Source organism: Podarcis raffonei, chromosome 3 (genome assembly GCF_027172205.1).
Source record: "Podarcis raffonei isolate rPodRaf1 chromosome 3, rPodRaf1.pri, whole genome shotgun sequence".
Lineage (NCBI taxonomy): Eukaryota > Metazoa > Chordata > Lepidosauria > Squamata > Lacertidae > Podarcis > Podarcis raffonei.
In genome coordinates, this window is record NC_070604.1 from 101443063 (window position 1) to 101456618 (window position 13556).

The 13556-nt window shown below is 43.2% G+C and overlaps 1 protein-coding gene across 3 annotated transcripts; it reads right to left on the reverse strand.

The window, feature by feature from the left end:
• Positions 1-207: 207 nt before the first annotated feature.
• LOC128411195 (cytochrome c oxidase subunit 7A-related protein, mitochondrial) lies at positions 208-13328 on the reverse strand. 3 transcript variants are annotated; one of them, XM_053383323.1, is made up of 4 exons: positions 13130-13238; positions 5474-5606; positions 4024-4158; positions 208-1139 (listed from the first exon to the last, which is right to left on the reverse strand). In XM_053383323.1, the coding sequence occupies exons 2-4, from the start codon at positions 5501-5503 to the stop codon at positions 996-998; spliced, it is 309 nt and encodes a 102-aa protein (XP_053239298.1). In that variant the 5' UTR covers positions 5504-5606; positions 13130-13238; the 3' UTR covers positions 208-995. The 3 variants fall into 3 exon arrangements, with proteins under 3 accessions (XP_053239298.1, XP_053239296.1, XP_053239297.1); XM_053383322.1 differs by lacking the exon at positions 5474-5606 and adding an exon at positions 3839-3891 and having other exon boundaries at positions 1038-1139; positions 13130-13328; XM_053383321.1 differs by lacking the exon at positions 5474-5606 and having other exon boundaries at positions 13130-13325.
• Positions 13329-13556: the final 228 nt, after the last annotated feature.

Genomic DNA, 13556 nt, shown 5'->3' on the forward strand with positions numbered 1-13556 from the left:
CCCAGAGAAGCTAGTTCAAAAACAAAACCCTTGGGGGTATAAGAGAGTGGAGTGTGTCCAATTTTAATCCAGAAGATATGTGCGCTTCACTCAGTCATAAATTTGTGTTTGTTAGGTTCAAAGTAGTTCACTGGTTTTGTACCACTGCTGAAACAAAAAACAACAGTAAATCTTATTCCATATTACCCATAAAACAGACACATCAGATAGAAGTGAGGCATTTGTACTGCTGTATTTATTCCAAGGTTAAAACAAATAGAATTTTATTTTAGAGAGATGGGGGAGTGGGAGGGTGGAACCGTGGTGGAGTCAAGTGTTTCTACACAGAACTGTCTTTGAATGCAACGCTCCGCTTTCAAGAGATGGCTCACAGAAATGGAATGAAGTTTACAGATCATCAGAAGAAAATGTCAGGAGCTAATCAAAACAACATAGCCCTGCTGAAACAACTCCACAGAAATCACAGTCAGGCTCGTAACATAATTTGAGAAGGGGCCTAAATGGTAAATTCCAGTGAGAATTATCAAGCCAAATCATTTCAGGTTGCCATTTTGAATCAGCCTAGTAGTTCAGTCCATAATCTTTTCTTCTGCAAGTCAAATGCACTTTCAACAAGATTTCCAAATGCCCTTGTCCCTAAAACGAGGTCATCAATCAACGTAACAACTTCATTTCTAGTTTGCACTGTCAACCTAGCCTGCCCTACTTTCAGGAATGCCTGCTGCATGACGCCTCTTATTTTCAAGTCAAGGGTGTGAAGACTAATCTGCAAAGCTACACAGGAGATAATGGCTTTCTTCTCAACTTCTGATATTAATTTTGCTCTTCTTCTCGTAAGCGTTGAAGGTCACCATTTCCTGAACTTTTCTTAAACCCCAAATCAAATCTCTAGAATTTGCAACATACAATCACATGATTGAAGTGTAACGGCAGAAGGTTAAGTGCAAGTCTTCCTTCCAGTGGATAGTCATTAGTCTCTATTAATCAGGGATCATTCATTTCATCTTTTTTGGGTTGGCTGCCATGTAGAGCGCTACCAGACAGTAGATGGTCCCTCCTATTGTTAGTGCCATCGTGGTCCGGTAAAGAAGCTGATCAGGAAGGCCCCGTTTCAGGTGCACTGGCAAGCCATCGGGTTTCTGTTATCAATAAAATATATACATAAGAATTAATAAAAGCATGTACATTACCATCCCCCAAGCTATAGTCTATTTGTACAAAATGTGAATGAAAGCTAAACCAAGATAGCAGCGAGCACAGACTATGGCTTCGGTGACCTGCGTAAGTTCCTGACCTTTCTCATGACACCAATGAGAGATTACTCAAAGCAAATATGCACATTTGTATTATTTATACAAATGGGGGGGCGGGTAAAACCTCAGCGCCTAGGACTTGCCGATCGTCAGATCGGCAGTTCGAATCCCCACGGCGGGGTGCGCTCCCGTTGCTCGGTCCCAGCGCCTGCCAACCTAGCAGTTCGAAAGCACCCCCGGGTACAAGTAGATAAATAGGAACCGCTTACTAGCGGGAAGGTAAACGGCGTTTCTGTGTGCTGCGCTGGCTCGCCAGATGCAGCTTGTCACGCTGGCCACGTGACCTGGAAGTGACTTCGGACAGCGCTGGCCCCCGGCCTCTTAAGCGAGATGGGCGCGCAACCCCTGAGTCGGACACAACTGGCCCATACGGGCAGGGGTACCTTTACCTTTACCTATTATTTATACAAGTTCTCGATAATTAAGCGCAGCCCACCCAACTCCATCCAGTTTAAGGGCAGAACACACCCACACGCAGCCCAGCAAATGTGTTCCATGATAACTTCTAAAGCCCTGGGAACCTTTAGCAGAGGTCCATGCACGTTAACTACGTATATTAGCCTGTGTCACAGGCAGGTACATGCAGCTCAGTTGTGGCATGAATGGCAGGTGGAGGGAAACAGATCTGACTTCTATGGGCTGTGCTCAGTATTTAAGCAGCTGCACATGTAGGTCCTCCCTTTCCTTTCCTAACACTTGGCCCTCCTGTCTTGACAACAGAGAGGGACCACAGCTCAGCCACAGAGCAAACAGCTGCAGGCAGGAAACTCCGGGTTCAGTAACTGGCATCCCTAGCCAAAAGGATCAAGTAACAGATGATGGGAAACACCTCTGCCTGAAACCCTGGAAAGCCTCTGCCCACTGCAGAAGGTGATGCTGGAACAGATGGACGCAGAGTCTGAGCTGTTAAATGGCAATTTCTTAGGTTTCTGACACTGTGACATTTCATGTTTCCTGTCATTGGTAGCCTATCAGGGAGCACAGCGTTGTGAAATCACAAGGAAGTTCATCACATCCAGACTTTATGGGAGGGGAAAGGGAAACTAAGGGAGGGACTCAATGTCACGCTACTACAAACATTCCATGTGAGCAGACATGTCAGATTGCCAGATGGAATGATCCCCCTCTCCCCAAGGATTGTTCTAGGGGTTCTCCCAACCTCCACCTAGAGCCAATTTTGGGGGTGCACAGAGGGAGGAGATGAGGAAAAGAAAAGCCACATGGCACAAACAGAAGCCCGCACATAGGGCTTGCACTGATGAGGATCGTTACATGACTCCCACATCGCATCTGCACTATTCACTTACACACAGTATAAAAGAATACGGCAGAGTATTCCTTTAAGTGGCTAATCACACAAGATGCTTCCTGGCAAAGCATCGCTAACTTGCAAGTCGTGAGGTTTCAAGGGAGAAGGAAATAACACCAATTAAGAGCGGGAGTGTTTTCCGAATAAAAACAGAATGCGAGAAAAAGTGAGCTTCTTAAAGATCTCTTATTCTATCAGAACAAGGGAGTTTTGCATATTCCATGCAAGGTGCTCCAGTGGTTTACACTGATCCCAACTGCTAAACCCACTGCATTTATTAGTAGTTGCATAACGTTAATAGCAATGTTTAACTGTTGGGTTTTAACCTGACTATGTAACTGCCCATGGGCAAGACTGACCTGAATATGGCAAGCATCTGCAACAGACTGAAGAAGCAAAAAAAGATTAGTGCTGAGTTTATTCGTATCAGCAGATGTTGTCCAAAATGCTGCTGTTATAGAAGTGGAACTTGCAAGCAGAACTCTGCATATACAGTGCTCTTTCTTAAAAGTAGAAACTGGAATTTGGTCCAGAATTTTGAGAACTGCTACCATAGATGCATGAGTAGTGCAGAGAGAAATATATTGTGCAGCAACATACTGACATTGCCAAGAGAGGACTCAAAAGCAAAAAATGGTCTGCCAAGTTTTGGGGGATGATTCTTAAATGTTCTCAACAGCTCCTTTTCTCCATATTCTCCACAGTTATTACTACTTGTGTACAAGCCTGTGTGCCCCCTTCAGATCTCCATGTCTTTTCCCAGGTTCCAGTCTTTGCCCTCTGAGAGTAATTCAACGTTGCACCAAGGTGGCTGTTCTGTCGCAGCAAGCATTTTGGCCTGCGGGATAGAACGATCTCCACTCTCCTCCTCCCATATGCTGTTCTGGGGTCTCTCCCAAGCCAGTTTTTGGGGGGAGGCATGCAAAGGAGAAGAGAAGGAGCCAAAGCCCCAATACACAAGCGGAAGCCCTCACTCAGGGCTTCCACGGACAGAAATCACTAGTTGAATCCCACACTTGGTCTTTGTCCCTGCCAAAGATCTTCCATTTCATTGAAAGCTTCAACCTTGTAAGAATAATCAAGCAAAGGACAAACAGGATAATTTTCAGATAAGGCATGGTTGAAGATTGGGCAGGGGGAAAGAGAACAGGAGAGGGAGAGAGAGAGGTGAGGAGGAGGCAAAAATCAAGCAGAGTGCACCTAGCGCTGAACTTACATTTAGCCTGCTGTAAAATTTGTTTCAAGTTCTTTTTAAAATACTGTTGACCTCTAATGTAAACATAGAAACAAAGATATTAGCAGCATTTTATCAACACTTCTGCAAGCCTCAAGCATTCAGCATCCCCAGCGATCAGACACAAATTCAACTAAGATTATTGACTGAATATTGTTTCTTCCCACCTGAAAAAACTTCTGCAGCTCCGGTACCCGGTTTTTACCAAGATACTCGATGGTGGACGGTCCTTCTGAGGCAATTTTAGTTGGCGTTGCAAATATTAGAGTTGGCGATTCTGTAGATACAACTGGCTTGAATCCCTGCATAAAATGAGACGATTAAAACTTTGTTTGCAGTGAGCGCAGTTATCAGATACATTATCAGCTATATAAACAAGTGACCAGACAGTAAGAGACTACAAAGCAAGAGCGTCTCTGGCTTAACCTTGAACACTGTACTCCACAGGACCATCCATGTTAAATGCAAGAAGAGACATTTAGAGAATTACGGTCAAGTGCATATCTACAGTCTGGAAGTTTGCCTGCAAATGGCAAGTCATGTGCCTGCTATCAAGGGAAAGGGGAGAAAACAAAATCTCCTCCATCAGCTCAGTTGGGTTCAAGTACCACTGACGTCTCTGCCCTCAGAATTAAATGGTAAGAACCTGAATTTGCCTGTTCCGTCCCTCCCTCCCTTGATAATTCTTTTGAACTGCATTAACTGTAGGCTGTTGCAGCATGGACCTGTGTATTTCAGAAATATATTCCATTTTGCAACCATTACAATGGTGGCCAATTTATTTCTGGGGCCAAGTGCTGGATTTTACCTTTAAGCATCTCTTCCAAGGTCTGGTAGGAACCCATATAGCTCAGAGACAGCCTTTCCCACACAAGCTTCCCTGTTTATATTCTGCAGAGTGGGGATAGTCGACTGTGTGCCCCATATCACATGAGGGGAGGACACGTGGGATAGGAGACTGCCCCACAGTTGTGGAAGAACTGTCACAAAATGGTCTGCAGCTCTAATGTTTTGCAGCAATCCAGGGAAGAGGCAAAACCTTCCTCTGCTGCAAGACGTTTAAGTGGGCATGTCTGCTTGTAAAATAATACTGCCATAGGATGCACAGTTTAGTGACTTTCTGGGACTTTGGTTTTATTGCTATTGCATTAGTAGCCGCTTTGTTAGAAGCATCTTCACGCATTGAAAAGGCAAGTTATAAATGTTTTAAATCAATAAATTGCCCTTTCTGCTTCACAATAGAAGCTGAATCAAGTCTTTTCTTAAAATTTTCCAAATGAAGTCACCAGCATATATTGAAAAGAATCTGTCAAGAAGCCAACCCAAAGCAGCTAGAAAACAAAATTAGACTGGCAAAGTCTGCCTCTTCCAGATGCAGAAGCAAATGTTTCTCGACCAAGGGTAGCCAATGAGGTGCTCTCTACTAGCCATGGGGGCTATGTTCTCCCTCCACTGTTAGGAGGCAATGTGCCTCTGAATATCAGTTACTGGAATCACAAGTAAGGGAGAGTGCTATCAGGTCCTGCTTGCAGGCTTTCCCTGGGCATCTGGCAGGACAATGCAAGAACAGCATGATGGAGTAGATGGGCCTTCAGCTTGATCCAGCAGGGCTCTTACATTCCAACTCTCATCAGCCCCAGACAGCATGTGGAGAGATCATGGCTCAAATCTCCAGCAAACCATGAAGCTTAGCGAGTGACTTTGGGACAGCCACACTCTCTCCTGCCATAACCTAGCTCAGAGGTAATCGCTACCAGAGAGAAATGACAAATCAAGCTGTTAGACTATGCTGAAATGGCTAAACTCAGAGACCAAGAAGAAAAGAAATTCAAAAAAGAATGGAGAAAGTTTATAATTTATTTAGGAGACCACTGTGAGCAGATGAAAACATTAGCAGGATTTTAATCCTACTTGTAATGTAACAAATACTATGGACAATATGGATAGATACAAACCATAATTATGAAATGATATGCAGTCAGAAACGTTAAGAATAGGACTCATGGGGGAAGTCTTGGGATTCAGAGTTATCTCATTCTATGGATATGTATTTGGTATTGTAACTAATTTACATTTGTAAAACCAAATTAAAAATAAATAAATAACCTAGGGCTGTTGTCAGATGGAGTTGGGTGAAGCAATGCATGCTGCCCAGAGCTTTTTCCAGAAAGAGTAGTGTATAAATGAAATAAAATTTGGTAAATGACCCAAATCATCTTCTTTGGGAAGCAGGCCTCTGGCTAGGAATGGGCTCTGGAAATTCGTAACTATTTTAATTCACTTGAAAAAACAACAAACTACTCTCAAATTAATGGCAAAAAATATGTGCTATTGGAGATGTATTGCTTTCTCAAAACAACAACATTCCAACACGAAGACCTCAGGCCAGCCTTCCTCATGGTGTCTACCAATGTCCATGAATAGGGGAGGGCAAGCAGCCATTGCTTACTGCTTCTGGGTTCTTACAACAAGAAGAAACGAGGTAGCAACAAGTGAGGAAGAGCAAAAGTTGGGTAGCTTCACAGTAGGGAACACTGCAAAGCTGGAGGGTGGCTGAATGCTACTCTTGTCCCACTGTCCTTCCCTGGTCTTTCCAGTATAACCCCTTGCAAGTCAGTCCCACTATGTTAGAACATAAGGAATAACATAAGATGAGCCCTGCTGGATCAGGCAAGTGGCTCACCTAGTCTAGCATCCTGTTCCCATGGGGAGCCAACTAGATACTAACCGGGAAGTCCACAAACAAGACCTAAGTGCAGCAGTATTGTCCCCTCTTGTGATTCCTTGCAACTGGTATTTAGAGGCATACTGCCTCTAACAATGGAGCCATCATGGATAAGAGCCATTGTTCAATCAGGCTTAGTTTCAGGTTGTGAGTGTATAGGATTGCAGCCTCAGTCTAGTCAGCTGAACAGGTGTGGGAGCTGACCCCTCAATACCAACAGGAATAGGAGTTACATTCATAACAAGTCATTTGTTTAGTCTTTCTTCCCCTTGAGTTTTGAATGCATTTGTGAACATTCGTTTAAAAAGAAAGTCAATTAAGAGATGAGCGTGCCACCTTCACAATGCAGTGTTTGTTCATTTAGGCATTCAAGCATTGCTGATGAAGAACCAAAATGCAGCTAATTCTGGAATGCTTTACTTCTTACATGCAGGCATTTAACAGAGCTACACTCAAGTAAAAAAGGCTGTGCAGCACAGCCAACAATTACCTACATACAGATTCCCTACTTTATTATTCCAGACAGTGAGTGTGAACACAATATGCTTGACATTAAATTTGCATTTTAACAAGGCTAATAAGTACATGATTGAAATGAATGTCTACTAATTAGTTTTTGTTTGTTCATCTATCAAGCTGTCTGCCAATCACATACATTTTCGGAAAATAATGTTCACTTGTCAGGTTAACTTTATGTAAAACTATTTATATTTGCTTTTAAAAAGCATGCATTAGGGAACTCACTCAGCTCTATGGAATGCATCAGAAATCTATCGAAAGACAGACCCCACTGCTATTCTGCATATCTGTGAATGTATTCATAAAATACAAAAAATCTAAGAAATATAGCCTATCCTAAGCTACAGCTGAGAGGTATCTTTCCGATATGCACACAGTGTGATCCCCATCTGGCCATTTTGAAATATGACATGGTATCAAGGAATGACCATAAATATTCTCTTTGGTGAGGAGGAACAGAACATTGATGAACAATGGTTTTTCTACAAGGGAAGTTAGCAGCTATTTTGGATGGGAGAAAACCCATGGCTTAGCAAAAGGGATGTGCTGTGTTGGCAGCAATAGGTAGGGAGAGTGCAGAGGATATAGGGCAAGAAGGACAAGTAGGAAGTGAGTCCAGGAGATAAGAGTAACTAGAAGGCTGGGATACCCGAGAAACAAAATTTTAAAAATAAGAGGAGCACAATCGCTGTCGGTGGAAAGGAAAGTAAGGAGAAAGGGTAACAGAGGCACGCGGACTGATAGCAAGGAGAAGAGAGAAAGGGAGCTGTATAGAGGTTAGTGTACTGTAGTCTAGGCAATCAAGGGGGCTGAATGTCACTTTGTAATATGAACTATTCGTCTAAAATATTCCAGGCTGCATTAATTAATTGATGGGTTAAAGTATTTACAGGCCGCCCCCATACAAAAGAATGAATAAATTGTGCTGTCAACACATAAAACATCATAAAAGGAACACCGAAAAAATCATAAAAACAACTGGCTCATCTAATAAGTTTGAACAGCGGAACAGGCCTGTCGGCATAAAAAAGACCCAGGAGATGCCTGAAATGCCGACACTAAATGCCATACTATTCGTTGAAGCTACTCAGGCTTCTGAGACACAGGCATTAAATAACAGCGCTCTGCAACATGTTTTCTAAATGTATGAAGTAGTGAGCCCCATTTTATTTTAAAAGATAAAGTTGTAAAACAAAAAGCAAGTTAAATCAATTATTAGAAAAGTGGACAAAAGACAAATAAAAATGCCTGCTGAATCGACTAGTGCATCAGCCTTTAGGGGGAAACAGCAGAGGTGAGTGGCTTCTCATATCTAAAGACAGGTTGTTCCAAAGCAAAGGAACCACCCAAGAAAGAGCCACGTGTCTCTGGAGGTGTTATTAAATATGATTAGAGGGGACCAGCTGGTTAAAGGGATTCAGGTCGGAGCTAAACAATATAAGTTGAGAGCGTTCGCAGATGATTTAGTTCTAACTTTACAAGAGCCAGACACTAGTACTAAAAGAGTTTTGGAGATAATACAAGCTTTTGGTCGAGTAGCAGGTTTTAAGCTAAACAAACAAAAAACAAAGGTATTGGGAAAAAATCTAACAGTGGAGGAAAGAGAGAAGTTTCAGAGTGAAACTGGATTAATGGTAGCAAACAAAGTGAAATATCTGGGGGTTAATTTAACAACTAAGAATGTGAACTTATTTAAAGATAATTACGAGAAATGTTGGTCAGAAATTAAGAAAGATTTAGAAATATGGTCGAACTTGAGACTTTCCTTGTTAGGCCGAATTGCTGTTATTAAGATGAATGTTTTGCCAAGAATGCTGTTTTTGTTTCAAACATTGCAGATTGTGGACAGAATGGACTGTTTCAAGAAGTGGCAGAAAGATATATCTAGATTTGTCTGGCAGGGCAAAAAGCCCAGAATAAAATTTAAGATATTAACTGATGCAAAAGAAAGAGGGGGGTTTGCCCTGCCGGACTTAAAACTGTACTATGAAGCAGCAGCTTTTTGCTGGCTGAAAGACTGGCTACTTCTTGAGAACACAGACATTTTGGACTTGGAAGGGTTCAATAATAGGTTTGGTTGGCATGCATATATATGGTATGACAAGGTAAAAACTCACAAAGGTTTCAAAAACCATATTGTTAGGAAAGCACTATATAATGTTTGGATTCGGTATAAAGATCTGTTGGAAAATAAAACCCCTAGGTGGTTGTCACCAATGGAGGCTAAGGGAGTCAAAAAACTTAATATGGAATCTAAATGGTCAAAATATTGGGAAATTATAGAACAAGAAGGTGGAAATGTGAAATTACAGAGTTATGAGAAACTGAAGTCTAAAGTAAGAGATTGGCTTCATTATTACCAGATAAATGAAGTATTTAAACAGGACAGGAAAATTGGCTTCCAGGTGGAAAAGTCAAAGTTAGAAACAGAATTGTTAGAACCCAATACTAAGAATCTGTCAAGAATGTACAACTTGCTGTTGAAATGGAACACACAGGATGAAACGGTTAAATCAGCCATGATTAAATGGGCACAGGACATTGGACATGACATTATGTTTGCTGACTGGGAACAGTTATGGACCACCGGAATGAAGTTTACGGCATGTAATGCCCTAAGAGAGAATATTATGAAAATGATTTATAGGTGGTACATGACCCCAGTCAAGCTTGCAAAAATCTACCATTTGCCCAATAATAAATGCTGGAAATGTAATGAAACTGAAGGTACTTTCTATCACCTTTGGTGGACGTGCCCAAGGATTAAGGTCTTCTGGGAAATGATTTATAATGAAATTAAGAAGGTGCTTAAGTGTACCTTTCATAAGAAACCAGAGGCTTTTCTCCTGGGCATGGTAGGCCAATTGGTGTCAAAGAAAGATAGGACGTTTTTTATGTATGCTACAACAGCAGCAAGAGTTTTACTAGCAAAGTATTGGAAGACACAAGAACTACCCACGCTGGAAGAGTGGCAGACGAAGGTGATCGACTATATGGGACTGGCAGAGATGACGGGCAGAATCCGTGACCAAGGGAAAGAGACGGTGGAAGAAGATTGGAAGAAATTTAAATTTTATCTTAAAAATTGCTGTAAAATTAGTGAGTGTTAAAATGTCATGGGTAAAGCATAGCAGATTTGCAGAGATAAATGATTGGACAAGAGGAAAGAAAAGGGTTAAAGAAAGGAATTTATAAGTAATTTAGATCAGGGGTTGCTGAAAAAGTTTAAAATAGGGATGCAGAAAAGGGAGGCATGGGGAAGTCGTTGAAATTGGGTACATGAAAAAATTCATGAAATTATACATGTTTCTATGTTTGTTTGTTTGTGTTTGTTGTATGTAATGTCTTATAATATATGTTGAAAAGCCAATAAAAATTTTATTAAAAAAAAAAAAGAGCCACGTGTCCCCCTGTCATTCTTCCAGCCTCTCCCTGTGAGGGTAGGCAGAGAAGAGCCTGATTGTGTGACTGCAGCAAGTTCACTGTCTGATTTCTGGTAGAGCAGGTTCCTTAGGAATCCAGGACCCAGGCCATAAAAGGCTGTATAGGTCAAAAACAGCCCAGACAAACATCAGTGGACACTGCAATTTAAATCGAGGCTATAAATTGCTTGATGCATTCCCCAACCTCCCTGCCCCTTGCATTTAAAGTACTTTACTGTACTTGACTTCCTCCCAAGAATCCTGGGAAATACTATAGAATCATAGAACAGTAGAGTTGGAAGAGACCCCAAGGTCATATAATCCAACTTCCTGTAATGCATGAATCTCAACAACAGCACCCACGACAGGCTCTGCTTAAAAGCCTCCCATAGTTCACTAAAGGGTGCTGGGAACTGCAGCTCTGTGGAGAGTAAACTACAGCTTCTACAATTATTCAGAGCTGTCCAGGTGGTGCAAACGTGCTTCCAAAGGTGTGGTGCGGATGCAACCTCTGCTTTTGTTGCAATGGGTCATGTCCCCGCCCCAACTAATTTCTCCCGATTTTTATTGCTCACTGTTCGTTTCATTTACCATATACTGCATTCTCTGTACAGGGAAGCCTTTTAATGTGTAATGTTTTATTATGATTTTATGTATCTTGGAAGCCGCGCAGGGTGGCTGGGGCAACCCAGTCACATGGGCAGGGTACAAAGAACAACAACTATTATATTTCAAATACTCTGCTACAACGCTTATTGACAACAGCTATTATACATATTTCAAATACTCTGCTGTGACGCTTATGGCCGACAACTATATTTCAAATACTCTCTGCCGCAACGCTTATTGACAACAACTATTGTATTTCAAATACTCTGCTGCAACACTTATTGACAACTACTATTATATTTCAAATACTCTGCTGCAACGCTTATTGACAACTACTATTATATTTCAAATACTCTGCTGCAACGCTTATTGACAGCAACTATTATAAATACTCTGCTACGCTTATTGCCGACAACTACTATATTTCAAATAATCTCCCCAGGGAAGTTTGCCTCGCACCTTCATTATGCACCTGTAGGCACCAGGCAAAAATGTTCCTCTTTAACCAGGCATTTGGTTGATCCGATATACAACCTATGCCCTTTTAAAATGTGTGTGGGTTTTGGGGGGGGTATTGAGTTGCTGTTTTTATTTTAATTAGGTATTTTGTGGTTTTATATCTTGATTTTATTCTATGAACCACCCTGAGACCCCCAGGTATAGGGCAGTATAAAAATTCAATAAATTATCTTTCAAATCAGAACCAGTGAAGGCGGCGAAGGTCCTGTGTGAGTGTCTGGAGGCGTTGGAGGATGGATGGCAGCTAGCAGATTGAGGCTGAATCCTGACAAGACAGAAGTACTGTTTTGGGGGGACAGGAGGCGGGCAGGTGTGGAGGACTCCCTGGTCCTGAATGGGGTAACTGTGCCCCTGAAGGACCAGGTGCACAGCCTGGGAGTCATTCTGGACTCACAGCTGTCCATGGAGGTGCAGGTCAATTCTGTGTCCAGGGCAGCTGTTTACCAGCTCCATCTGGTATGCAGGCTGAGACCCTATCTGCCTGCAGACTGTCTCGCCAGAGTGGTGCATGCTCTAGTTATCTCTCGCTTGGACTACTGCAATGCGCTCTATGTGAGGCTACCTTTGAAGGTGACCCGGAAAGTACAACTAATCCAGAATGTGGCAGCTAGACTAGTGACTGGAAGCAGCCGCCGAGACCAGCCTTGAAAGACCTACACTGGCTCCCAGTACATTTCCAAGCACAAATCAAAGAGTTGGTGCTGACCTTTAAAGCCCTAAACGGACTCAGTCCAGTATACCTGACGGAGCGTATCCACCCCCATTGTTCTGCCCGGACACTGAGGTCCAGCGCAGAGAGCCTTCTGGCAGTTCCCTCACTGCAAGAAGGGAGGTTACAGGGAACCAGGCAGAGGGCCTTCTCAGTATTGGCACCCGCCCTGTGGAACTCCCTCCCACCAGATGTCAAAGAGAAAAACACTTTTAGAAGACATCTGAAGGCAGCCCTGTTTAGGGAAGCTTTTAATGTTTAACTGACTATTGTATTTTAATATTCTATTGGAAGCCGCCAGACTGGCTGGGGAGACCCAGCCAATGGGCAGGGTATACTTTCTTTCTTTCTTTCTTTCTTTCTTTCTTTATTTATTTATTTATTTATTTAACAAACACCAACCATATTATATTTCAAATATTCTCTGCTGCAACGCTTCCTTGCAAGCCGCCCCAGGGAACACCTGGTGGGCAGCCACAGAAGCGCGTGGAATACATGAAGCCCGCTTCTCCATTCTGCCTTCCCCGCTTCTCAATGAATAATAATAATAATAATAATAATAATAATAATAATAATAATAATAATTTATTATTTATACCCCGCCCATCTGGCTGGGCTTCCCCACTGGGGAGGGTTAGAGAGAGTTCGCTCTTTAGGTCATTGAGAGAACTGGACCTCATGGGGCCCCGTAGGGAAGTCTCTCCTCTACGTGAAGCGCAGCTGTGAAGGTCAAGCTCCCGGCGGTCCGAGAGCGCGGCTGCCTCCGTTACCTGCGGGGCGTAGGCGGCGGAAGCGCCGGCCCCCACCAGCCTCTGCGTGAAGCCGCTGAACTTGTAATACATCCCGGCGCCCGGGGGCGGCTGCCTCGCTCCGCCACGCGCGCAGCTCCGCTTCCCCAGCCTTACGAGCCGGCAGCTGCCCGCAGTGCTGCCCGCCGAGAGGAAGGGGTAGGCGAGAAAGGACCTCCCGTGCGACCGGGTCGTTCTTGGACCTCTTCCCCGTGAGGGGTGTCCTGAGCGAGTGCCTGAGGCAGTCGGTCCGAACGACGAAAGCGCGAACGCCATTTAAGCGCCATTGAAGACCCTAAGGCGACCCCGCCCTGGAGTGGATATTTTACTATTTTCGCGCTGTGGTTTCGTTTGGCCGGCTTCGGAAGGAAGTCGCTTTCTAATCGGGCAGTGAGATAGACAACCTCAA

What these genes read in the sequence shown, in the direction of transcription:
- LOC128411195 (XM_053383321.1), bottom strand. Translation starts at nt 13,201, where the DNA reads ATGTATTACAAGTTCAGCGGCTTCACGCAGAGGCTGGTGGGGGCCGGC. An exon ending in CCGCCGCCTACGCCCCGCAG is followed by an intron (nt 4,159 to 13,129) that starts GTAACGGAGGCA and finishes CATTTTATGCAG; the next exon opens with GGATTCAAGCCAGTTGTATC. An exon ending in AGCTGCAGAAGTTTTTTCAG is followed by an intron (nt 1,140 to 4,023) that starts GTGGGAAGAAAC and finishes TATTGATAACAG; the next exon opens with AAACCCGATGGCTTGCCAGT.